Below are 25741 nucleotides of genomic sequence, written 5' to 3'. Positions count from 1 at the left end.
CTTTTTAAAGCATGGGTATCTGTATTTCTACTTGAGTGAAGGATGTGTACTTTTGCCATCTCTGCCAACAAGGCAATGAGCCAAAGCACAGGGTAAAAAAGGAACCTTGCTTCCAAATGAACAAATTAAAGCCATACTTTTATTTTAATTTAATTAACTAAATTCAATTAATGTTTATGAACATTTTCAAAAATTAATCTAAAATGGTAAAATGTCATGTTTTAAATGTCACCGGTGAAATTTGAGTGCTACAGTTGTACACTCCTACCTAAATACAATGCACAATGGAGTGCTCTGAGCAGAGTGAATAAGTAATGTTTTTGTTTTATTTTATTTTATTTTATTCAAATAAATAATTTTATTATTATAATTTTCCAAATAACACTGATGCCATCTAATTACATTGTCTAATTTTATTTCTGTAGAAAGTCACCTGAAAAAAGAACAAGAATAAAATCCTATTCTTATATTTAAAATTTTGTGATGCAATACTGCAAAACTAAAAAAAATAATCATTAAGCGTTAAATGTTTTTTTTTTTTCAACTTTACTGGAGAAAAGGGTTGCATTGTAAAGTATATTAGAGTTAGATAGTGATAACATTTGGCAACACAAGCTTACATAAAAAAAATGACCCTGTTTTTGCTGTCAGAGTTGCAGGTAATTAAGAGTATTTTGTCTAGGCTAGCTTGTTTATCTCTTCCCAGTGCCCGAGGTGATAGATGGGAACACTTTGACTGCTACAGTGGTAGACCTTAATGCGTGGGTGGAGTATGAGTTCCGGGTGCTGGCTAGAAACAGTGTTGGCGTAGGGGAACCAAGCCCAGCTTCGCTCAAAACCAGGACAGAGGATGGAGGTGAGTCCCAGCATTCCAGCATTATTGTTAGAATAATGCTTTAAAAATACTGGATATTCCCTCAACACCAGACTTTATATAGTTGTAGCAGATTTATTTCTAGAAGAAATATAATAAAATGTAGATCCATAGGGTATGTAAATCATCATGAATACAAAATAAATTGCATTTCATGTTTATATTAATGCAAACAGTTTACCCAAATTCAATGTGAATTACATATATTTTAATTACAATCATACATATATGATTTGTGGATGATGCAAAACTCAATTTTGCACATCATCCACTTCCTTGTTTTGCTGCATTAGGAATTGTTCGTCTTGTTATATTAAGTTCCAGAGTAAGTAGCTTATTTCATGACTGCTCATAGATGTTTTAAATGACTTTCAAGGGTCAAGGTTGTATATCTGTCACCTACATACATAATTACATACATAATATTACACACATCATATGCTTATACAATCAGGTTTGGGCAAAAATACATCAAAATGTATTTTAAAATAAAATACCAAATAACTTAAAGTGTATCAAAATAAACTACAAAATACAGCAGCCACACTTTGTACCAAAATACCTAATTACTAATCTAATTAATTAATCTTTTGATTGTTCATCATAAATATAATAATATATTATGTATCAGGCAGTCATTTATGCAATGGTATGCAAATCATGATACTATTAAACAGCTACTTCAATTAGGACACAATATGTGCCAATCATAACTGCATAGAATAATATGCACACACACACACACACACACACACATATATATATATATGTACATATATATACTTGCAAAATAGCAGGGTGTTCAAATACTTATTTTCCTCACTGTATATATATATATATATATATATATACAGTGAGGAAAATAAGTATTTGCACAACCTGCTATTTTGCAATCGTAGGTGCATGTCCACTGTGAGAGACATAATCTAAAAAAAAATTCCAGAAATCACAATATATGATTTTTAAACTATTTATTTGTATGATACAGCTGCAAATAAGTATTTGAACACCTGTCTATCAGCTAAAATTGTGACCCTCAAAGACCCTTTTAGTCTGCCTTTAAAATGTCCACCTCCACTACATTTATTATTCTAAATTAGATGCACCTGTTTGAGGTCGTTAGCTGCATAAACACACCTGTCCACCCCATACAATCAGTAAGAATCCATCTACTAACATGGCCAAGACCAAAGAGCTGTCCAAAGACACTAGAGACAAAATTGTACACCTCCACAAGGCTGGAAAGGGCTACGGGGAAATTGCCAAGCAGCTTGGTGAAAAAAGGTCCACTTTTGGAGCAATCATTAGAAAATGGAAGAAGCTAAACATGACTGTCAATCTCCCTCGGACTGGGGCTCCATGCAAGATCTCACCTCATGGGGTCTCAATGATCCTAAGAAAGGTGAGAAATCAGCCCAGAACTACACGGGAGGAGCTGGTCAATGACCTGAAAAGAGCTGGGACCACCGTTTCCAAGGTTACTGTTGGTAATACACTAAGACGTCATGGTTTGAAATCATGCATGGCACGGAAGGTTCCCCTGCTTAAACCAGCACATGTCCAGGCACGTCTTAAGTTTGCCAATGACCATTTGGATGATCCAGAGGAGTCATGGGAGAAAGTCATGTGGTCAGATGAGACCAAAATAGAACTTTTGGGTCAAAATTCCACTAAACGTGTTTGGAGGAAGGAGAATGATGAGTACCATCCCAAGAACACCATCCCTACTGTGAAGCATGAGGGTGGTAGCATCATGCTTTGGGGGTGTTTTTCTGCACATGGGACAGGGCGACTGCACTGTATTAAGGAGAGGATGACCGGGGCCATGTATTGCGAGATTTTGGGGAACAACCTCCTTCCCTCAGTTAGAGCATTGAAGATGGGTCGAGGCTGCGTCTTCCAACATGACAATGACCCGAAGCACACAGCCAGGATAACCAAGGAGTGGCTCTGTAAGAAGCATATCAAGGTTCTGGCATGGCCTAGTCAGTCTCCAGACCTAAACCCAATAGAGAATCTTTAGAGGGAGCTCAAACTCCGTGTTTCTCAGCGACAGGCCAGAAACCTGACTGATCTAGAGAAGATCTGTGTGGAGGAGTGGGCCAAAATCCCTCCTGCAGTGTCTGCAAACCTGGTGAAAAACTACAGAAAACTTTTGAACTCTGTAATTGCAAACAAAGGCTACTGTACCAAATATTAACCTTGACGTTCTCAGGTGTTCAAATAATTATTTGCAGCTGTATCATACAAATAAATAGTTAAAAAATCATACATTGAGATTTCTGGATTTTTTTTTTTAGATTATGTCTCTCACAGTCGACATGCACCTACGATGACAATTTCAGACCCCTCCATGATTTCTAAGTGGGAGAACTTGCAAAATAGCAGGATGTTCAAATACTTATTTTTTTCACTATATATATATATATATATATATATATATATATATATATATATATATATATATATATATATATATATATATATATATATATATATATACAGAAACTACTGTCTAATGTGTGCAATATTTTATGGTGCAAATGTGTATGTGTGTCTGTGAGTGAGCAAGGTAGAAACGTTCAGTAGCTGGTTTGCCTGAGGGTAGAAACTCTTCCTGAGTCTTTCTTTGTTGGGCCTCAGGATGCAGGAGCGCTACCCTAATGGAAGCACTGAAAAAAGAGGTTGCAAAGTAGTTGTTGTGCAGCGAGAGCACTATTACATATGAAACTGATAATGAGGCGCGAAGCAGAGGAAGAAAAATAAGTCACTGAATGATCAAAACGAGTACCACGTGTACTATGTCTATGTGTATACTGCTGTCATTGCAAAATGTTTTTGGTTTTTGTTCTATTCAGTTCCTGATACAGCACCAGCTAATGTTGGTGGTGGAGGAGGCTCCAAGTCTGAATTGGTAATAACGTGGGAGGTAAGTCATCTGTCTATATTACCAGTCCCTTTGCGTGAGCTAATGGTTTCACCTAATTGAATGCAATTGAACAGCAGCGTTTATTACCCCCAGCCAAAGCTAGACCCCTTCTCCAGCTGGGCCCTAGGGTCCTATAATGCCGTTTATTTTCTGCCACCGCTTCTTATTACAAGCAAGTTTCTTGTCATGCTGTGCATTTTTACACAAACGACAACAAGCTCTAGATTTGCACAAGTTGTAAACATGGTGTATTATATGTTTTGTCTTTCACAGCCTGTGCCTGAGGAGCTGCAGAATGGAGACGGTTTTGGTTACATCATTGCTTTGCGGCTGCTTGGTGAGCTAACATGGACGCATGTTGTGACGTCAGCACCAGGACGCTATGTTTATCGCAACGAGAGCATTGCACCATTTTCTCCTTTCGCTGTAAAAGTGGGAGCGTACAACGTGAAAGGCCAGGGACCCTTCAGCCCTGTCACCACAGTGTTCTCAGCAGAGGAAGGTGAGTGTACAAGCTGTATTATTCACAACACACACAGGTACAGGTATTTTTATCTACCACCTCTTATTTGAACTAGAGGGTGATACATGACTGTATCTGCAAAAACCTTCACATTTTCAAACATTACTCATTTAATGACGATACAATTTTCAGATTTCAGATAAATTATTATACCATTACATACTTAATTTTTACTATTAAATATTTCATAATTATAGCATTTACAGTTGGTTGAACTTCTAGCATGCACATATATCTCTTTTTTTTATTATTATTATTATTATTATTATTATAGATTTATTATTTGAACTTTATCTTCAGTCTGCCTCCTACACACATGCAAAGGATGATGTGTATGGCACAGTACATTAGGCTTTTATCCATGAAAAAATATGATGATGTGAAAGCCATTCAACGCTGACAAGGGTTGTCCTGCGCCTTTTAATTTTAAATTGAGATGGAAAAGTGCATCCATAAAGTAATACAGTATTGTACAGTTTCCAGAATTTGAGGTTGGGCGATTTCTGTGTTGACAATTAAAGTCATCATGTAACTTAATTAGGCGGAAGGAATTTAGAAAGACATAGACAGTATAATATCGGTTATGCCAGAAAGGGCCGACAGGCCGATAATGACCTGTCACCAAGCCCCGGCATTAATTTAATTTCTATACTGATAATGATCTTTCGTGCCAATCAGTTTTCAAATTAATTTAAGGACAGTCATACAGTTTATCATTAGCTTTGTATTATAGTTGCCTGCACTACTGACTGTTCCCAGTGTTTTTTCTTCAGTTTTGTATCTCTTTAAGACTCTCTTTTCATGATTCTCTCTTATGTTCTACTTTCTTACAGAGCCCAGCAGAATGCCAGGAGGTGTGTGGGCTCGGAGTATTTCTGACACTGAATTTGAAGTGGGCTGGCAGACACTCTCTGACTCTCCCGAAAGAGTTTTAGGTTATGAGGTATGCCTTTTCTGACCTGTTAAATGAAAATGGTTCACCCACCTGTTAAAATTTACCAATGGTATTCCTACATTGCCCTTGGCCCCAATATAAAAAGATTTTATTTGAAAATAAGATTGAGGTTAGGGCTTTATGCATTGAAACAATAAACCCATTGATACATTATTTACCACAAATTTCTTATCACTGCAATAAAGTAAATTGACAATTCTTTTAGGACTATGCATTAAGTGTAAATTGTCATGTCAAAAATATTTTGTGTTCTCTAAACTTTTGTGAAATGCAGGTCATGTACTGGGAAGATGACACTAAGCCAGAGACCATGGGGAAAGTGCGAGTATCTGCAAATCAGTACACGGTGAACATCAGTGGCCTGAAGGGGTACACGCAATATTTTCTCACAGTGAGCTCCTTCAACACAGCAGGAACCGGACCACACACACCTACCATTAACATTACCACCAAAAAGTCTCGTAAGTAGAAGACAATAATATCTAGTAAATTACAACTACAAATCCTTTAGAAAGTGGTCACCCTCTAGTGATTCTTTCTATTTCTGCTGTATTACACAATAAGTATATTTTTCCTTCTCCTTTTGAAGTGACTCTCCACAGAAAGATGTCAAACAATATACCAAAAAAGTCAAACGTGATCATTTGTTTTTATTTCAAATGTTTCTAGCGCTCAGTGGTACAGTTGCACAATAAATATCAGTTACTTTGGGAGGTCTCTTAGCTAAAACAGCAGATCAGATTAGTTCCACTGTTATGAGGACAAAAGAAAGAGCCTGTGAACCTTTGAGATGAAGCTGGTAGAAGGAAAAAAAATGTCTAAAGAAAAAAGATTTGCAATGCTTTTAAACCTTCTAGGAGTGAAATACAACTTTATAACAAAGTGGAAAAAATACAACACTGCCCAGACACTACCGAGATCATGCTATTCTTCCAAATTGAGAATAGACGCAAGAAGGGCAATTTTCAAAGGAGTGTTAAAGAGCATAGCCATGATACTGAAATTACTGGCTAAAATAAAAGAACCTAGTAGAGCTAAACAATATATTTATAATTTTACATGGTCATATGGGAAAGTGGTATTTGTGAGAATTTCGGAAAATGTTTTGGGAGCCATTTCTTTAGAAAAACTAATAATAAAACAATTTTAGAACTAAAGATGATGTTTGTATCACTGTCTTCTGGGGTTGTTATTTCAACAAGAGGAACTGTAAATTTTTGTTGCCACCAAGAGCAACATCAGTGAATCCAAATCCCAGAATATTGTTGCTGCTCTAGTCATCCAGAAATCTGTGGGCAGGGTGAAAATTGATGTTCCAGAAGACCACTGAGCCAAAGCCTAGGCAAAAGGTTCAAAAGAATGGCTGTAAAAATGCCTTGTGTTTTGGAATGACCAAGTCAAAGTCAAGGTTTAAATCTAATTAAAAATCTGTGGCATAACCTGACAGTTGCTTAATGTAATAGCTTTTGAGAAAATTATTATTTTTTTATTATATATTACTGCATGCACCATCCATTTTGCAATTTTACTAGAAACACCTGTATATTTACATAAGGATAAAAGTCAAGGGCTTCGATAAATGTTTTTATCAAACATGGGAATTTAACACACCACAGTATCTAGAGTTTACACAGAATGATGGAAGAAACAAAAAACAGCATTGTGTGAGTGACAGCTATGAGGGAAACAACTATAGGTGGAAACATCATGTTGATGAGAGAAGTCAGAGGAAAATGGGGCAGATTGTTTCAAGCTGCCTGAAGGCATATTACAGTCATTCAAATACTCAATCACTCTGTACATCCATGGTGAGCAGACAATAATCTCTGCATGCACCAATCTTATGGTGTATAGGCTACAACAGCAAAAGACCAGATCAGGTTCCAAGTACAAGAATCGGAAGCTATAATGGGCACAGACTCACCTTGACTGGACAGCTGACTGTGGCAAACATGGTTATGGCCAATATGAACAATATCTCCAATTTCCCCTGACCTCTTATGTGTTGCAGGCAGTGAAGCAGGGATTCTAAAAGGTCCACCTGCAACCAGTCTTTTTGGGCTTAAAGTCTTGCCAAAGTTCTCTTTTGGACAAAGAAACTATAAAAAATGTAGATCCTAATATTGTTCAAGCTGTACAACTCAGGACTGGTTCATATTAGTGGACATTTGTGATATGCTTAGATTCAAGTCTTAGATTCTTAGAACATTCTCAGAGGACAGGTGATTGTACGGTTAGCCTATATAGCATGCTACAGTTCAAATTCACTGTAGTGCTATGAGTGCTTTTGATGCAGCGTTACCATACATGATATTCTGTGGTATCTGTATACTGCTATACTTAGATTACTGGCTCTTAGGAACAACATCCACCATCCTCATACACAATATAGCACTTCGTCTTGTAGACCACCGAGACTGTCAATTGGTACCGAGCCGCACAGAAAGAATACATAACTTACATTATTTCCGTTTTATTTATTATCTGATTCTGAACGATGTTTTATTTGGGAAAATTAACAGATTCTCTCCGCCACGTCTGTCTATGACTCACTCCTGATGCATGTCAAGATGCTTGCCTCGGTCACGTCTTACCTCCATCCGCTACCTTCTTAAAGGGGCTGCTCCAGCCGCTAACACATAAAACATTACCGCTAAATTGAAACCTCCAAGCTAGCAAAATAAACAAAAAACAACACAGTGGATACGTTTATTATTATATTTAGAAAATACCAGTTTTTATGCCGGTCGTATCAATTTATTTTGTTGTATTTATTTGCCACACCTTAAAGGCCGGTCCGTGAAAATATTGTCTGACATTAAACCAGTCGGTGGCGCAAAAAAGGTTGGAGACCGCTGTTGTAGACAACTCGGAAAATAGCTTCTTAACATAAAAATGGGCAAGACAATAAATTAGAATGATGCTAGCTACACTGAGAATGCTACACACCCTGTAACTCTATGCATAGCAGACATTATGCCAGTCATATTCAGCCAGGATGTCAATTGTAGTACCTTCTTTGCTGAGGATTTTAGGACTTAATTATCACCTCAATGGCAATTCTATAAATTCTCTGGAGGAACAAGGCTGCCTCCGTACTGAGAGAGAATGAAGGGCATCACTTTGATTTGGGATGCATATTATTTGGTAGACAAGCCTTCAAAAGCATCTTCTGTGGCAAAAAAGAGCATAATTTTCATAGATATGAACCAGTATTTTTTGACCTTTTACTGCCACTCTTAGCAATTCAAGAGGCTGTCTTCAGAAGACCTTCAAGAAATACCTTAGTTCAACTACTAAATTGGATGAAAACTACCATGCTTATTTAGAGTAAGAACAAAAAATCATTTTTTTTTTTAATTATGGGATCCACCTTTTATATTTCACTTCTGTGCAAGAGGGGATAGATAACCACAAACTGTCTAGATGGTATATACAGCACAGAAATTGCAGAGAGAGAACTGAGATGACACCAAAATCAAAAAAAGCTTCACAATAAAGCCAAAGCCTGTGGGGATAAACACATCAAACAGAGAACATTGAGTAACTAATTAAATGCAGTGTGGCACTGCTAATGAGGGAAAATGACTCAAGACTAAGTCACTTTACGTACCCTACACATGCAGTACGTTTACACATGCCAGGAAATATCCAGTGGTTCCACAATACCACTGTAGGTTCAAAGATATAAAATATAACCAATAATTTTAGGGAAAGAAAATCTTGTAAATGATCAATCTCTAACAAACCAGGTTTTATGCCATTCTAAGCTACCTAAAAAAAAAAAAGGTTATTACAATTATCATTACATTAACATTATTAACATTATTATTCTGTATTGAGTTTTTTTTTTTCCTGGATGATATAGTCTTTTGAATGTTTTCCTTTATTGGCTAGCAATTGCATAACCTGCATGAATTATAGAGGTTTAGCATAGCAAACTAGGTGTATAGCAAAGTAAATTGGGGCAAAATGTGATCTACACAAAGTTATAATTTGTGGGCTCATTTTTATGTTGATGTTGTATAGCAATTACATTTTCATAAGAAGTTTATCTTGCATTCTTTTAGAATGCAAAAGATTGACAGAATTTGATTAACAATTGAAAAAAAAATAAGACCAACAGCATTATTTCAAGTCCCGCACACTGTTTTGCATAGGTCTTGTCATAAAAAAATACTTAATGGAACTTTATGGAAGCATTCACAATGCAAAAGACTAAAACTGTGAAAAAGGTCCATTTCCAGGATCTTAAATTAAATATTAAACAAGGGAGCAAATACAAATAATCCAAAACAAAGTTTATGTATGTGAATGTGTTTTATTAATCCTAACCATCGCAAAAATTGCTAAATAGAAAATTGCTTTCAGTGTAGTAACTGTGCATTCTACATAGGGAATAAAATAATGCCCGTTTTGCATCATAGTTCTGCACTATACAGCAAATGGAACCCTATTTAAAATTTCACTCATTGTTCTTTTATGGCACTAATATAAAAAAAAATCCTCCAATCGAATACCTCATAATAGCATTTTTGGATGTTTATAAATGTGTGTCTATGCATCTCTGTGGTTGTGTTCTAATTCCACACACACAAGCATTAAATAGTACTCACCTTTTCTTATGTAATTAGAGCAGAGATTATGTTTGCACCACATATACAGTAGTATTTCAGACTTTTTTTCTGCACTAATGCTTAAGTAGTAAATGTGTCTGATATATTGATCAATGATTAGTGGTCTTGTTCCTTAGCACCAGGACAGCCACCAGTGAATGTGGAGTGGAATCTTATAGGCTCGAAGTTAACTGTCCACTGGGACCCTGTAATTACCATGGAGATGGAGTCAGAGGTTACTGGGTATAAGGTTAGTTTTTATGTTCTCTGTATCACCACATTTTTTTAATGAGCATGCAAAAATAGATCAAAGGGGTTTTTGTATTATAGCGAAAATGGGGATCATGTATATTATACTTTGCATTGTCATTAACAGCTGACTTAATTAATGCAGATTCATATGGGTTAATACCAAATATAATCACATTTGTATTCAGACCTCAGACAATGGTCTTACACACTTTTTACGGTTACATTGGATTTATGTGAGTGGGGCGGAGTTTGGCAAAAAATAAATTAAGAGTATTAATTTCAGTGCCACTGTCTGACAGATTAATGTAGCCACAGTTTGTCATGGTTAAATTCATGTTCTGGGCTGTACGTACACATCTCTGTATGAATATTGGTGTGACTTTCAAACTTAAATCACTTAAGTTGCCAGCTCTGAATATGTGATATAATAATAGCTGTAATAAACAGTCTCTCTTCTCTCTCTCTCTCTCTCTCTCTCTCTCTCTCTCTCTTTCTCTCTCTCTCTCTCTCTCTCTCTCTCTCTCTCTCTCTCTCTCTCTCTTTTCCTTTCTTGTTCTCTCTCTCTCTCTCTCTCTCTCTCAATTTTGCTTACTCACTTGTTTGATCTGAAGGCTCTTTCCCTTTCTGTCCCTGTCCTTCTCTCTCTCTCTCTCTCTCTCTCTCTCTCTCTCTCTGTCTTACTTTTGCTTACTCACTTGCTTGATCTGAAGGCATTTTCCCTTTCTTCTCTCTCTCTCTCTCTCTCTCTCTCTCTCTCTCTCTCTCTCTCTCTCTCTCTCTCACACTCACAGACACACAAACACACCAATGTGATTATAATAATCACAATTTTAAAATCGTTTTTTTGTTAGTCATTAAAAATTCTGTGTATAAGCTGTTACTAAAGAAACATTAGAAAATAGACCAAGTGCATTAATATTAACCTTTTATTCATGCTACACACTAAACCACCTGTGTTTATATTTACAAAAGGAATACACAAATTTTAACCAATCAGATCATATAGTTATCATAATAATACGATTTTGTTTTGTTGTTGTTGTCCAATTTTCCAGGTTTCCTACACAAGGAACAGACATACTGAGATTAACACAGTGACCACTAACGTTACCTTTGTGGAGCTCATCCTTCCTGCAGATGATAATTATATCATTCAGATTTGTGCTCTGAGCGACAGTGGGGACGGCATGCCCACCGAGCCCATCAACATACACAAACTGAGTAAGAAAACTTTGTTCTAATCTAGATAGAGTTTAGTCAAGTGTCAGTTTTACTCACTAGTTGCTAAGACTTAAATAGGTCATTTAAAAACCTAGGCTAGCTGTATCCAGAATTAGAACCACACAGTTTGTACTAAATGGAGAAAAATCTGTTAGTCAACAATTACAAAATGCCGTACATGCATATTTTGTGCACTCATGACACCACTTAACCTAATTTGAAAGCAGTCTTGGTGTTTTTCAGCCATTAATGGCTTTCTCCAGATACACATAAACTTATCAGCATTTAGGAAAAGTGCAAGTTTATGTGTTTGTTTGTTTGTTTATACTTTTTATCTCAATTATCAGAGCACCTTGTTTAATATTATTGAGTTCATATAACAAGCCACTGCCAGAATACCATTCAGCTACATTTATCATCCATGTGCATCACATCAAGCAATATAAAGAAATAATATCACCAAATACATTTTCAACATAAATACACTAAGTTACTGTGAACAGCACAGAATTAACCCCATAATGTTTTCAGGATCATTATTTCCACCATGCAGGAAGAGCAGGTGCAGGTTCAGGCAAATCCCTTTGCAGAAAACGCAGCTCTCAGCATTTAATGTGGCTTACTAAATGAGCACTTGGTGATTTGAGATTTGCAGTGTACACCTTGTATCCTCCACTGGGGTAAATAGTGTGATCTTTATTAACTATGATATAGCTCTTGCCATCCATCTCTGCCTGATCTCAACTCCCTCCTACATATTGAGGTACAAGCAGACAAAACTAGAGGTGAGATCGGCACTGTACAGCAGATCCTTTAGGTTTTCAGTCCTCTTGGATTTCTCTCTGTCTCTCTTTCGTGTAAACAAGTAAACCTGTGGGCATTTTCAGAGCGTTCAGAGTTGCACCAGTACTGCTAATAAGCTTTCTTTTATACAAATGCTCAGAGAAACATTGTGCTTTCTAGATGGAGCTGAGCATTCAATTGAGAATTCATTTAAACATATTAATTCTACCGTGGCACTTTTTCTTACATCAGTGGTAAAAATACAATTAAACACACACAGTGCCTATTATTATAGGGATGTATCTAATTTGATCATCTTAAAAGTTGCTACACATCCAGCTTGTAAACTTAATTAAAGTATGCTCATTAAATCTCGTATGCACAACTCCTTGCCTAGATACTCGTATTTCAATTATTTGTTCAGTGCGTTCTGGGACTGGTATAGATAGACATATAAAAAAAACTTTCCCAGACTCCCATCTTGCTTTTAGAACTGAAACTAACGAGTGGTGACATTTTAATGATATCTAATATTCGGGACCCTGTGATACAAGGATAAATATACTATAGTCACTAATAAGATGCAGGGTTTGCTTCCCTGTGAAATGGAGCTCTAATTTAGTAAAAATCATAACTAGGTGTGTAGAAAAACATTTTTTCAACCAGATCGTGGCAGTTTGGGCAAAAACATTCAGTTTGGACGAGCTGAAAAATTCTCATATAGGCATGCACAGCTTCAAATGGACAACACTATCATACATGTCATCCTTGTATACGTGCAATTGTTTGTGTATAATAAAAGAAATAGCAACTAAACTTCATTATTTGAAAGCCTTGTCCATTAATCCACTACACTCTTGAGATTGTGCCAATATGCAAGCCAATTGAAAGTGTATGTGCTCATTCAGTCACTTTAATCTAATGATCAAACATTTCTATCCTTTCAATTTGTTCTAACCTGACAATTGTCTCCGACCAGCCAGCTTTCTCATGTTATCCACAGAGGGTTAAGGCTAATAGAAATGTCTTCCAGGGCATGTTAAGTCAGCCAACCACATCTTTTTGATTTGATCATACTGCATCACTTTTTTTGCCATTGTTGATAACTGTGTACAAAAGTGTTTACAAAAGCTTTCTCAGTTTACCTGAATAACGTTGAGGTGAAACAGTCAGCTGTCACACCCAGCAGTAAGGAAGAGGGCTAAATTATATATTTTCATTTGCATCCATAAAAGTTCATACCTGACTTTGCATTATTTGCAATTATTTTTAGATAATCTAGTTAATTTTTTATTGTTTGCCTCTCATGTGCTTGTCCATATAAACAACTTTTGGACTATGAATGTTACTATCTATGAGTAATTTTTAGTAAGGATCAGGTGACAGGAGAGATCAGCAGAAGGTTGACATGTTTTAGGTTGATGAGGAAGTAAAAGAAACTGCAAAGTTTGAGAGTAGGAGGACACAAAGACATCAGCAGAAATCTAAACAAAATGCATTGTTTAAATAAGTTTGTGTGGGTTTTAAATCTTAACAAAGGCAGGCATAATTATGAATAGGTTCATAAATGCTCCAATATTTAAAACAAAAGATTTTTGTATAACACAAATTACATTATAATATAAATAGGTTTATTTATATATATAAAACCAATGTATATAATTTTTTTGCCCATTGTTTAATTTAAACATCTTCACATGTTTATTAAATATCTTTACATATTCTCACATAAAACACACTCTTCCTGTAATACTTTTTTTCATAGCATTAACAATAATATATAATAAATAAGGATTCCCTTTTAGGAACTCGAGCTGTGTTAACAACCCTTTGAGAACGCCTTTGCATGACCACGCTCATGACCAAAAGCACATGCAGTGGAGACTGCGCTAGCTTCTATTGTTCAGGAAGCGCTCTGTGTGTGTCTGTTTTTCTTCGTAAGGTAAGTAGAGGTAAAAAGGTAAAACGAAGGGAAAAAATGGACAAGCAATCTTTCAGGCTGTGTGTCTCTGCCGAGGCGAGGCACAGATTAAGGTCATGGGGTTTGCAAATCAATCTGGCAGAGGGAATGGAGACAGGCATGTTCCTTTCTTCTTCCTCACCTGCCAGATTCAGCACCTTCTCTCAGGGTTCCGAAGCCCGCTCGTTGGCAGTTTCTTTCCCCCTGTTTAGAGGGCACAGCGCTCCACTTCTCTTCATCTAAGAAGGGGATGAGGTGGGCACCCTACTGGAAGAACCTCTGCCTCTGCAGCCAGTCCAGTTTAAGAACCTTGTGGAGGTGGTGACTCAAGCGGTTTCTAAGCTAAACATTGGTTGGCCAGCTGGGAAGCAGGAACTGCGTTCTCAAAATAAACTATATGAGCGCTTCCTGTGACCTAGGGCCTGCCTTTCTTTTCTGATCTGCACACTGAGGTGGCCAGGACATGGAATAATCCGTATTTGGCCTGCCTCTTCAGCCCCGATGTTACCCTCTTTCCTAATGTAGTGGGACTGAAGGGTAGTAAAAATGGTACAATCCCCCGGGTTGAAGAGACACTGGCGAACTACCTATCTCTGTCGCTGCATCATCCCTTAAGGCCCTGGTGCTGCCTACCAATCCCCTTTAGACCTCCTTGGCTCCAGTGAACAAAGTGTACATGGGGGCAGGTCAGGCCGGTGGCTGCCTGCATGCCATGGCAGTCTTGCAGGGACAAGGGTTAGGGTTAGATATTAAAAGGACGACATCCTAGAGTTGGGTCGTGCCACAGACCTGCCTCTTCGGGCCACTAAGGAGACCACTAAGACTATTGGCCGGTCTGTGGCAGCCCTGGTGGCCATTGAGAGGCACTTGTGAGACAGAGACAGAGACTTTCTCCTGGACACCTCCCTCACAGGCTGGGGGGGGTGGTCATGAATGGCTGTTTTGCCCAAGGTCTTTGGAAAGGGCCCTATCTCTTGTGGCACATTAACTGCCTGGAGGTGCTGGCTGTGCTTTTAGCGTTGAAGCATTTCCTCTCAGACCTTAGGGGCCATCATATGCTGATATTTACAGACAACACATCCGTGGTCTCTTACATTAACCATCAGGAGAGTCTGCACGATCGCCCCCTTTACAAGCTGGCACAACAGATCCTCCTGTGAGCCCAAGGAAAGCTGCTTTCTCTGAGAGCAGTATACATCCCAGGGTGCCTAAACCAGGGAGCAGACGCCCTTTCGAGGCAAGGGCAGAGGCTCGTGGAATGGAAGCAAATATGGAGGTTTTAAATAAGTTTTACAGAGGGGACCTGTTTGAACTCGAGAGACCTTCCACTGTCCCTTCTGGTTTTCTCTCACTCGTCCAGCTCCTCTCAGACTGGACGCCACATGCAGGTGTGCACCTGTATGCTTTACCCCATTGCGCTGCTCCTGGGAGTTCACCTGGATGAAGTCCATCTCCTTCTGGTAGCCCCTTGCTAGCCGTGCTGGCCATGGTTTCCGTACCTGGTAGCCTTTTCTTAAACACCCTCCTGAGCACTGCATGTGCTCTCAGGCAAGGTGGCATTCTATTTCACCCTCATGCGGAGTTGTGGAGGCTGTGGGAGCTGAGGTTGTAGAGACCATTCTCCAGGCCAGAGCTCCCTCCACAAGGAGGTTGTATGGTGCCTGTTCACTATATGATGTAAGAACCATCAGTTATCCAGTTAACTGCATTGTTGGCCCAGTGAGTCAGGAACAGTTTGCCATAGGGTTGTCTCCTTTTAACCTACAGGTTTATGTGTCTGCTATTATAGCATATCATGCTCCGTTTGCTGAGCCGTTGCTAGGGAAAAACCTGTTAGTGACAGGTTTCCTTTGCGGTACCTGGAGGCTAAGGCCTTAGGTGTGACCAAGACTGCCTTCGCTCTGGAGGCCCAGTCCAAGCCTCCCTTTATATGCTTGAGGTTTCTTGCAGTCAAGACTGTTTTTCTACTGGCCATCTTGTCTCTAAAGACAGTTTAAGACCTTCAGGCCCTTTCCATGGCCCCATCTTGTCTAGAGTTTACCCAAGGCATGGCCAGTGCCTTTCCCTACCCCAGGCCGGGGTATGTTCCCAAGGTGCCCTCCGTTGCCCCAGGAACGGTCATGCTCCAGGCATTCTATCCTTTTCCCTTTTGGGCCCCGACCAGGAGAAACTTAATAGGGTATGTACACAGAATACGTCCATAGAGCAGAAGGGACCAGCTGTTCATCTGCTACGGTCCATATAAGAGGGGTCTTCCTGCGGACAAGCAGACCCTCTGCAAGTGGATTGTGAATGCTATCTCCCACTCTAATGAGTCCTCTGGTCTCCCCACTCCTTTCGGGTCAGAGCTTACTCGACCCGGAGTGTGGCAAACTTTAAAGCCTTTTCCTCTGGGGTTTGTCTACAGGATATTTGCAATGCTGCAGGCTGGTCCACCACTCTGACCTTCGTCGGGTCTTACAGCCTTGACCTTAGTGCCACTCCTGGCCCCTCAGTCCTTTAACCTAGCTGTGCCCATCCTTGTTAGGCAGGGATTCCTCAGTCTGGTGGTGTTGTTCTCTCATTCCCAAAGCAATGTTGACGCAGCTCGAATTCCTAAAGGGGAACCTTTTTAGATTACGTATGAAATTCTGGATCCCAGAGTGAATGAGATGTTGCATCTCAGTGCAACACTCTATGCATTCCTGCAAGTGCTTCCTTTCCTTTTTAAAGCCTCCACTCTCCAGTGCATGTGCTTTCACCCTGCCGGTGATGTCATGCACTTTCATTGGACAGATTACATAAGTGGTTTAGAGCGTGGTCATGCAGAGGTGTTCCCAAAGCATTGTTGATGCAGTGTCTCGTTCTCTCGGGGAACCAGGGTTACATACGTAACCTAGAGCTGATCAATGTATCGCAAATGATTCCCACTGTAAATACTTTTCTTTTAGAACACAATTCTATCAGAAAATACAGTGCTACCTCGAAACAGCGTTACGTTCTATGACCCCTAACAAGTAACAAAAAATCACAAGGATTTGACACTCTCCTTTTGATTGTTCCTTTTTAAAGGTGAATTGTACATGTACTGTACTGTAAAATCAACAAAAATGTTGAATTATTTGTCATAAATGTTTTATTTACTACTTTATATGAATAATACAATAATAAAATATTTTTTTAAACATTTTTAAATAATCTATTAGTACAAACTCTGTTTTTAAATGTTACTCCGAACTTTTAAGCCACTTGCGGCTTCTCGCAAACTGTCAGATTTTTACGGGTTACTCTTAGTCCGGTTCCAAATGAAAAGTTGCAAATTATCGAGGTTGCATGGGTCAAGGTAGCGAGTATCAAGGTTCCACTGTACATAGTTCAGGCATAGAGCCTATTCGCTAGTGTCACTGTGATTAACAGGGAAAAGTGAGTATGCCAGTTCACACACCCAGAAACCATGGCATCATCAAGGCTTTTCTGTTGCTCAGGACATTTCTATCCTGATGGAAGTGGTAGTGATCTCTTAACACAGACCCTGTCCACAGGGATGAGGACTTAAATGGTTTGATGAGCATGAAAAATTTTTAAGTAATTATATGCTATGACCTATTCAGTCAGCAGATCTCAAATCAATTGAACAGCTTTGGGATATTTTGGAGCATTGTGTTAGACAGCAATGTCCATCATCATCAAAACAACAAGTGATGGATTGTCTTTTGGAAAGAATGATGTGTCATCAATCTAATACAGTTACAGAGACTTGTTGAATGTATGCTAAAGGATCAGCCCAACACTTTACTAAGGCACTTTTCAGATATATTTTATTACATGCTGACAGCAGATTTACTCTAATAAAATGGGCAGTACAGTAATCCCCCATTTATCGCGGTGGTACTGTTCCAAAATCGACACCCCAATAATACTATTTTATGTATACAGTACTGTACTGTATTAACATTTAACTTCATTTTATAATTAATAAGTATATTTTAATTTTGAATTATATACATAAAATGTCTGTTTAAAGTACTGAAATAAATTCACTTGTGCAACATCCAGTACACATAAGTACACAAACTGTACATTTCAGTGCAATATTATTGTATTGAATTGTTTTAGTTTGTTGTTAATTATTAAGCATGTGATGCATAAAAGGAAAGCATGACAGGTAAACTTAATTATTATCTGCAGTAGTTCAATAGTTTTTGTCAGAATAAATATGTTGGAAACATGAATGGATTTTTGCAATTTGAATTCAATATTCCATAGACTACTGAACATATCCAAGCAATCAACAGCATGGAATTATGTCTGTTAGTCTGCAGAGTCAGTAAAAGCATTCAGTCATAGTGAAGAGCCTTTTCTTTTTAGACTTCCCCTATAATCTATGTCTGCAAATACTATTTGGTGCCTTCATTACACTCATTTGACACGGATGCCATCTCAAATGAATATAAGACTAAAGTGGGATAATCCCAGAAGTAAAGGTAAATAGCAATGACTTGCAATACCAACCCTGACCTGCTAATGTGAAAATGGGCCGAGGAAGCATGTTGAACACTTTAAAGGCAAAAGCAACTGGACTGAGAGTTTTCTTATCAATATTGGCAAATGCACATTTGTCTGGTAATGTCAGACTAGCAATGCTGTAGATAAGACAATACAATTAGATATGTTAGTGGCTTGTTTTTTTGCTGCTGTTTTCAGTCAAGAAAAGGCCAACACATAGGATAGTGTCAAAAGAACAAATTCAAAGCTCCTCATGCTCTTTTATTGGCCATACAATTTCTACAAAACTCTTTGGTTAAATGCCATACACTCCATGGTTGCATAGGTGATATGAAGATTTTACCATAGAAGTAATAGCAAAAATGAGTATGACCATAAAGAGCACATGTTACATTTTGAAAAAAGTTATTATTATTATTATTATTATTATTATTATTATTATTATTATTATTATTAATATTATTATTAATAATAATATTACAAATTGACAATCAACATGTGGTAACATACTTTTGTATTTAATTTTCTAACGTAAATAAATACAGTCTAACAGTCTGGATAAGACTGCAGAAGAGCTTTTTGTTTGAGCTTGTGTACTTGACATAGTAGTCATCCTGCCATGTAACAAAAAAGATATCAGTAAAGCAAGTAATATTAGAACCATTCCACTTCCTTCTTGCTTGCATGTTTTGACTCAGCTTTTGCTTTAATTATATAAACACATTTTGTATTGTATCTTGCCAATAATCTTAGTTTGACCTACAACTTTTGCACTTAAAGAACAATCAATACAATAAGCTGATTTTATAATTGAATGAATAACTGACATCACTATTAAAGTGCTCAGTAAGTGAGTATAGTACATTGTTGCTTTTTAATGTGGCAAAAAAAAACACCGTAGCATAAGTATTTTTGCTCTCAATCTCCAGGAATTTGGTTTGGTCTTAAAATCGCTTAAAATCCCCTTGGGAGAAAAAATAGTTTTTTTGCATTAAACTAGATAGATGGTTGTTGACCTGCCTAATGGAGATTAAATATAATAAAAGTTGATCTGCCTAATGGAGAATAAATATATTTATTCATCTTCAGTAACCACGTTACACTGTCAGGTTTGTAAAAAAAAAAAAAAAAAGAGGGTGGCATTAAAAAAAATTGGACAGTGGATCATCAGTGCTTTGAAGCTCTTTTGGAGCGCATTAGTGGTTACACTATTGGTGTTCAGTGTTCAGAAAATCAGTTCAGAAAATAGAGGATCTTTAAATATTCTGCTGGAAAAAGTTTAAAATCCATTTACAAGCACCCCAACACTTAGATATTAAAGGAGGGGGCTCAAAGATGCTATTTCTACCAAGGAACGCCTCTTGATTACGTATGTAACAAGACGGCAACAACACTTTGGGAACGCCTCTGCATGACCACGCTCTGAACCAAGTGTGTTATCGGTCTAATGGAAGAGCGTGAACAGGAAGCTCTAAACGCACATGCTACTTTCACTACTTAAGAAAATGTAAATCTGGAAAACATTTTACAGAAATCATACCACTGCAAGTGTAATATTTGGCTTTATTTAGGTGCAAGTGAGGTTATTGTTTAGATCAGGGGTGGCCAACCCGCAAACCTGCTCGCGAGCCGCATGCGGCTCTTTGGTGGGATTGTTCAAGGCAAGGAATGCCAAAATTCCCACAAAGTAACATGCATAGTAAAAGAAAAACGCTATTGTAAATTATTATATTTTTGTTTGTGGACTTGGTTAAACTAAGAGTTTGTGTGTGTGCAAACAATGTTCATTGTTGAAAATGACTGTCCTGTGGTCTTAGTACTGTAGGAGTCACATTAAAACACATTAAAACAATGTGGCTCTCTGTCTCTGACTGGTTGGCCACCCCTGGTTTAGATTCTTCTGGTTGGAAATAAAAGTGTTTTGATGTTGTATGTGGAGTAGAGTAAAAGCTGGTGTGACATTTCAAAATTGTTGTGCATTGCTATATTCAGGTGCACATTCAATTAAAAAAATTTAAAAAGTTCAGATTGACAAACTACTTACTGTTATCATTGTTAAAAACTAAGTGACATTTTTAAGAAACATTTTACTGTGTATATTCATATACATCATATTTTTCTGATTTGGACACAATGTCACCTTTTCTAACCCCTTTTTCCTTGTCCTGAAGAATATTTGAATGAATTTTGCAAATTTAAAACATTTTAACAAGGAATAGAAATTAGCGAAAATAATTATCAAGGCTACTAAAAAAAGCTTGTCTTTGAATAGGAATATTTTAAAAAGGACAAATGACAGGACAAAATATGAATACGGTGTCTTTAAAGTGTAAGCAATGATTTTACCTATGTAAGTAAAAGTTGATAGACTTGATTGATAGAATTGATATATTGACACTGTTTTTCCCTGTGTTCCAGGTATGAGTGTACGGGGTTCAAGAGCCTGGCATCCAACCACCATCCCCTTGTCCTTGCTTTTTATCATCGCATTAACTGCCATGAGGCCAAATTTGTGAAAAGGACTCATAATGCACAGACTTGCACAGAGTTGATCAAGTGTAAGCTCATTCTTTACAAATCATAAGAGCAGTGTATTAAAATTTTTTTTTTTTTCTTTAAAAACTCTTACCTTCCCATGTTTTATCTGAGGCAGCATCACGTGCATTTGATGAAACCCACAAGGAAATTTAAACGCTCCATCATTTTTTTTTTGTGCATGTTGTGGTCTCAAGGCAAGCATTTAAATAGACTGAACACAGTTCAGTCATACTTTTTGTACCGTACACGGATGTCATGACTCATATGCACTACGTGCCAGCTGGTCTCTGTGACCCTAGCGGAGAACAAAATGCCTTACTTCCATGTTACATGCCAAAGTAGTTTATGTCTTTTGTCATGTCCTTCACTTCCTGTTGCTAAGCTACTGTTTGTCCAGACATGCTTTTTATTCCTTTTTGATATGAAAACGTAAAGTAAATAGTGTTTTTATACTATATTGTCACATATCACTGGCACTCCGCGGCTTTGGCGTACTCATTTTCCAGAATATGATTTTTCACTGTGCCTTCGATATAATAGCTGCATATCTTGAGTTAAAATTTACATCATTGAGCCTTTACTGTTCAGCCATTCATTATCTTTGAGAATGTAGCAGTGTGTCTTCTGATTTGTTTCAGGTTAGTGGTGAAGCAATGTCTATGTGTCATGAGCATATGTTATTGGGTTCTGTCAACATATAAATATAGCACAGTGTAATATTGAGTTGCTGCCATACAATTCATTATCAGTTTATAATGTCCCGTGTCTATAGATACCACTAGAGTATTGATATAAGCTGATAATATTATATTCTCCCAAGCTGCATTATGTCATAGCTACAGAATTAATCAGACTTTTTTAGAGAGAAGAATTGTCCTAGTGAACAGCCGGTAACTTTTTTTTCATACAATGCTGAGGAAAAAGGGCAACCTCTTAAGAATTAATTATATCTGGGGCAAAATTATTGAAAGTAAAAATTAGGGTTTAGATATAAAATGATGAATATTTCACAGAGAATTTTGTTCAGAAAAACAAGCAGGAGCCAGAGAGCAAATGTGACCATAATGTTACCACCATCATGTTTTGCTGTATGGACAGTGTTATCATTGTTAAGGAACAAATGTAGTACTCTATGCCAAGACCAAAAATTGACATTTCATTATTCAGAAAATCAAACATGCCTTTGGGAAAATTTCTAACAGGATTTTATGTGGCTTGCCACCTGGGGTGTAATGATGCGGTGTCACATGAATCATGATGCAGAAATATGCTATAGTGTTTTAGACAAAAATGCACATAGATTTGCATTATTTATGGTTTAGAAATATAAAAGGATTCTTTTAAATCATATTTGTTCTCAACATAAAAATTATTTCAAAATATTCTGAGAATCAATTTAAATGAAATCATGAAGCCAGTGTCATGCACCAAATGAAGTCGTGATAGGAGTGTTTTACTTTACACCTACTTGCTGCCCAGCTTTGCCTCAGTTTCTTCAATTGGCCTTTTAGTCAAAAAATTTTGGTGAAAAGCCTAACCTCTCTCTAACAATTTGTGTCACATTTATTCTATGAATTAATAATGGATTTATTAGTGTTCTCTGGGATTTTGACATTTAGGATTTTCTTTTCTTGTCAAACTCCTTGTGCCTGAACTTTTTTTCTAATTTTATTTTATTTTTTTTAAATTTGGGATTTAGGACATCAGTCTTATTTAATCAGTTGTGTAACACTAATATTTTACCTTGTTAAAAAGATAAACAACTGTCTGTGCCTGTGTACACAGTAACTGAATAGCAAAAAGTTTCAACCTGTAGACATAATAAATGTTTAGTTTAGATATCAGAAGTTTAGACATTTTTTTAGTTTAACATTTTTCTGGTAAAATAGCTGAGTAAATGAGCCAGACTCACATGATGTGTGCGCTTTTATCTTCACATCAATATCTCTTACATTATGTAATGATAAATGATGTGCCTGATCCATGCAGTATTTCAGGAACTATTAAAACATGCTCACATATTGCTTTGCAGCCATTTGGGTTTTGACTGAACAGCAATGGTGTATATTCTGTCCATAATAGCAGCAGAAGGCATACGGATGTGAGTTGAACAATGCACCAAGCTATATTAGAGCAGACCAGACAGAACTGATGAAAGATCTTTAGCATTTTTTTGTTCCCCTCCTTTTTATTTCAAGTGCAGACATCCCCAGTGTCCTCTTCAGAAGATAGAGAGAAGGCTGATCACACTAAGAAAACAGTCTTTTGCCTTGGTCATGTAAAGTGCTGCATTTTCACTAGCTGTCTTTGCATCGAGCATCCATTTTGATTTTCAAGTCAAATGAAAATCAGCACAAAAGTGAACGCAAGAGAACATTCGCTCGTCTTTGGTCTTTTTTTTTTAGCAGAAGAATGTGTTATTCTTACAGACTTGTACAGATGTAAATGCCTGCAATCTGTCAAGGCTGTCAGAAACCTTTGTCCTGGATTGGGACCACTGGGTAGATTTGATTCAGATTCTGATCATGGCTGGTCACATTATAGGTGCATGATGCCACTTATGGTTTGGGGACGACATTTCCTTCGTTTTCGATTTTTTTTTTAGCCAGGTATGCGTTGAAATGTTTGTGTGAGACCAGTATGTGTGCGTGCGTGCATGTGTTGTGTAGTGCACAATCAATATCTTACATCATAAAGTTTTTTAATTATTTCGATCCCTTTGTGTTATTAAAGTGCTGTTTTAATAATTGCAGTTTTTGAAACTTTGAAGGCTGTATCGAAAAAAGGTTTTTGGTTTCATGGCCTCCTTTTTAGTCTTTGTAACAGAAAAAGAAGCAAAGACATTTAAAAACTTTAATTGACGGAAAACATGGCTACCAAGAAAATATTCATTACACCATTCTGAAGAATGTGACATCTTGAAATATGTTTTTTGTTTGTTTGTTTGTTTGTTTGTTTGCTTTTGTAAAACATAGCATGTGTGATTCTGTCTTTTGTAGATGCACATTTTGTCAAACGTGTAAACATTTGACCAACTCTTTTGATACGGCTGTAAAACTGGAATGTCTTTAATCTCTGCGAGATGACATGATTGATCAGGACAATATTTTCATATTGAAAAGCAATTTCCACATCCTGTATAGTAGTCGTGCATGTTTCCAATTGTTTTACGTGTGTATGTAGCCGGGTTTTTTTTTTTTGTTTGTTTTTTTTTTTTTTTTTTTTTTAATAAACAACTGTAATAAAACAATTTGCTGGAGATTTGCCTCCATAAGACAAGTAATTTGTGTTAAATTACATGTTGGTTTGAATTTGTCATGGCTTCAGTTGGTTGGTTGGTTTGTAAAATATGGATGTACAATACATTTGTAGATATAGTTAAAAAAAAACGACTGGATTTTTCTGCCTCGCCTACTTTGTGTTATAAAAGTGTTTGTAAGCAGATGCTAGAAAACTTGTTTTGTCTAATTTTGTGTGTCATCTAACAGAATCTTCCATTGCAATGAAGTGAAAATTTGACCCCATATTTATAAAAAATATATATTTAACACAAGTTTGCAGCTTGTTGTTTGTATTAAAAGTTTACCTGTTGCAGCTTGTTACATAATTCCTATTATATTACATAATTTGGGGATTTTATTTTAGTGGTGGACAGTAAGGAAATATATATTTCTATAATATATATATATATATATATATATATATATATATATATATATATATATATATATATATATATATATATATATTTTTTTTTTTTTTTTTTTGTATTTAAGCACATTTTTCAAGTATTTGTACTTTATCAGAATATTTTCATTTTGGGAAACTCTGTTACTGCATTTTAATATGTAATATCTCACTTTTTATTCCATTACATTTTAGGGAAAAAAAAAAACATGCCATTCCCCCCTACTGAATGTATAAATTGTGTGATATAATAATCTGTCACGAGACTACAAGCGTAACACGCTCCACCTACATTTCTCATGAGGTTCTCTCACTGTGTGGTTTTGTGACAATAGAAAGCCCTCTCTTTAAAAAGGTACATTGTGATACACAGGGGAATGAAACATGAATTGCATGAATATTCAAAATAAAGTTGCCCATTCGGGAACTCGAGCTGCTTTGCAAAGCTTTGGGAACGCCTTGCGTCCATGTAGAAAGGCATCACCTGACAGGGATCAGGCTGTGCTGCTCAAACAGGAGGCCCAAACAGGAGCCAGCCAAGGGTCGTCCTCTCTTCTAATAAACAGTCCGTGGTGCGTAAGTCCTGACGACTTACATCCAGAAGGGCGGTGTACACCTCGTTTCATAGTGCCATCCCTCCGCTGCACCACCGGGAGGCCAGGTCGCTAGCTCTGGCACAAGATGTGCTTCAGAGCACGGTTCCCCCCTCCAGCGGGTGTCTCCCTTCACTTCCGTCGCGAAGATCGGATACTGGAGGCCAGTCTGTTAGCCCTGCCACAGGATGTGCTTCAGGGCACAGCCTCCCCCCGCTGGGTGTCTCCCTCCACTTCCGCCCCGCTGTAAATGGGGGATATCCGCCGCCACTCAGGAGGCTTCAGCCTCGAGGGGCTGGTTCCCTTAAGAGACTTTCTGATGGCC

At 37.4% G+C, this 25741-nt stretch overlaps 1 protein-coding gene across 5 annotated transcripts in view; it reads left to right on the top strand.

Moving 5' to 3' along the window:
* Nucleotides 1–23967, top strand: part of cntn3a.2 (contactin 3a, tandem duplicate 2) — a 101565-nt gene extending 77598 nt beyond the window's left edge. For all 5 annotated transcript variants that reach the window (XM_083570117.1, XM_083570119.1, XM_083570118.1 and 2 more), the window contains 8 exons: nt 707–856; nt 3733–3803; nt 4077–4305; nt 5160–5269; nt 5556–5742; nt 10035–10147; nt 11205–11370; nt 21017–23967. In XM_083570117.1, the coding sequence (XP_083426243.1) occupies nt 707–856; nt 3733–3803; nt 4077–4305; nt 5160–5269; nt 5556–5742; nt 10035–10147; nt 11205–11370; nt 21017–21114 (1124 nt within the window). In that variant the 3' untranslated portion in view covers nt 21115–23967. The remainder of the gene's footprint in view (nt 1–706; nt 857–3732; nt 3804–4076; nt 4306–5159; nt 5270–5555; nt 5743–10034; nt 10148–11204; nt 11371–21016) is intronic.
* Nucleotides 23968–25741: the final 1774 nt, after the last annotated feature.

Source organism: Silurus aristotelis (genome assembly GCF_946808225.1).
Source record: "Silurus aristotelis genome assembly, chromosome: 19".
In the NCBI taxonomy this organism is placed as follows: Eukaryota; Metazoa; Chordata; class Actinopteri; order Siluriformes; family Siluridae; genus Silurus; species Silurus aristotelis.
This window is presented reverse-complemented; position numbering and strand designations above follow the sequence as displayed.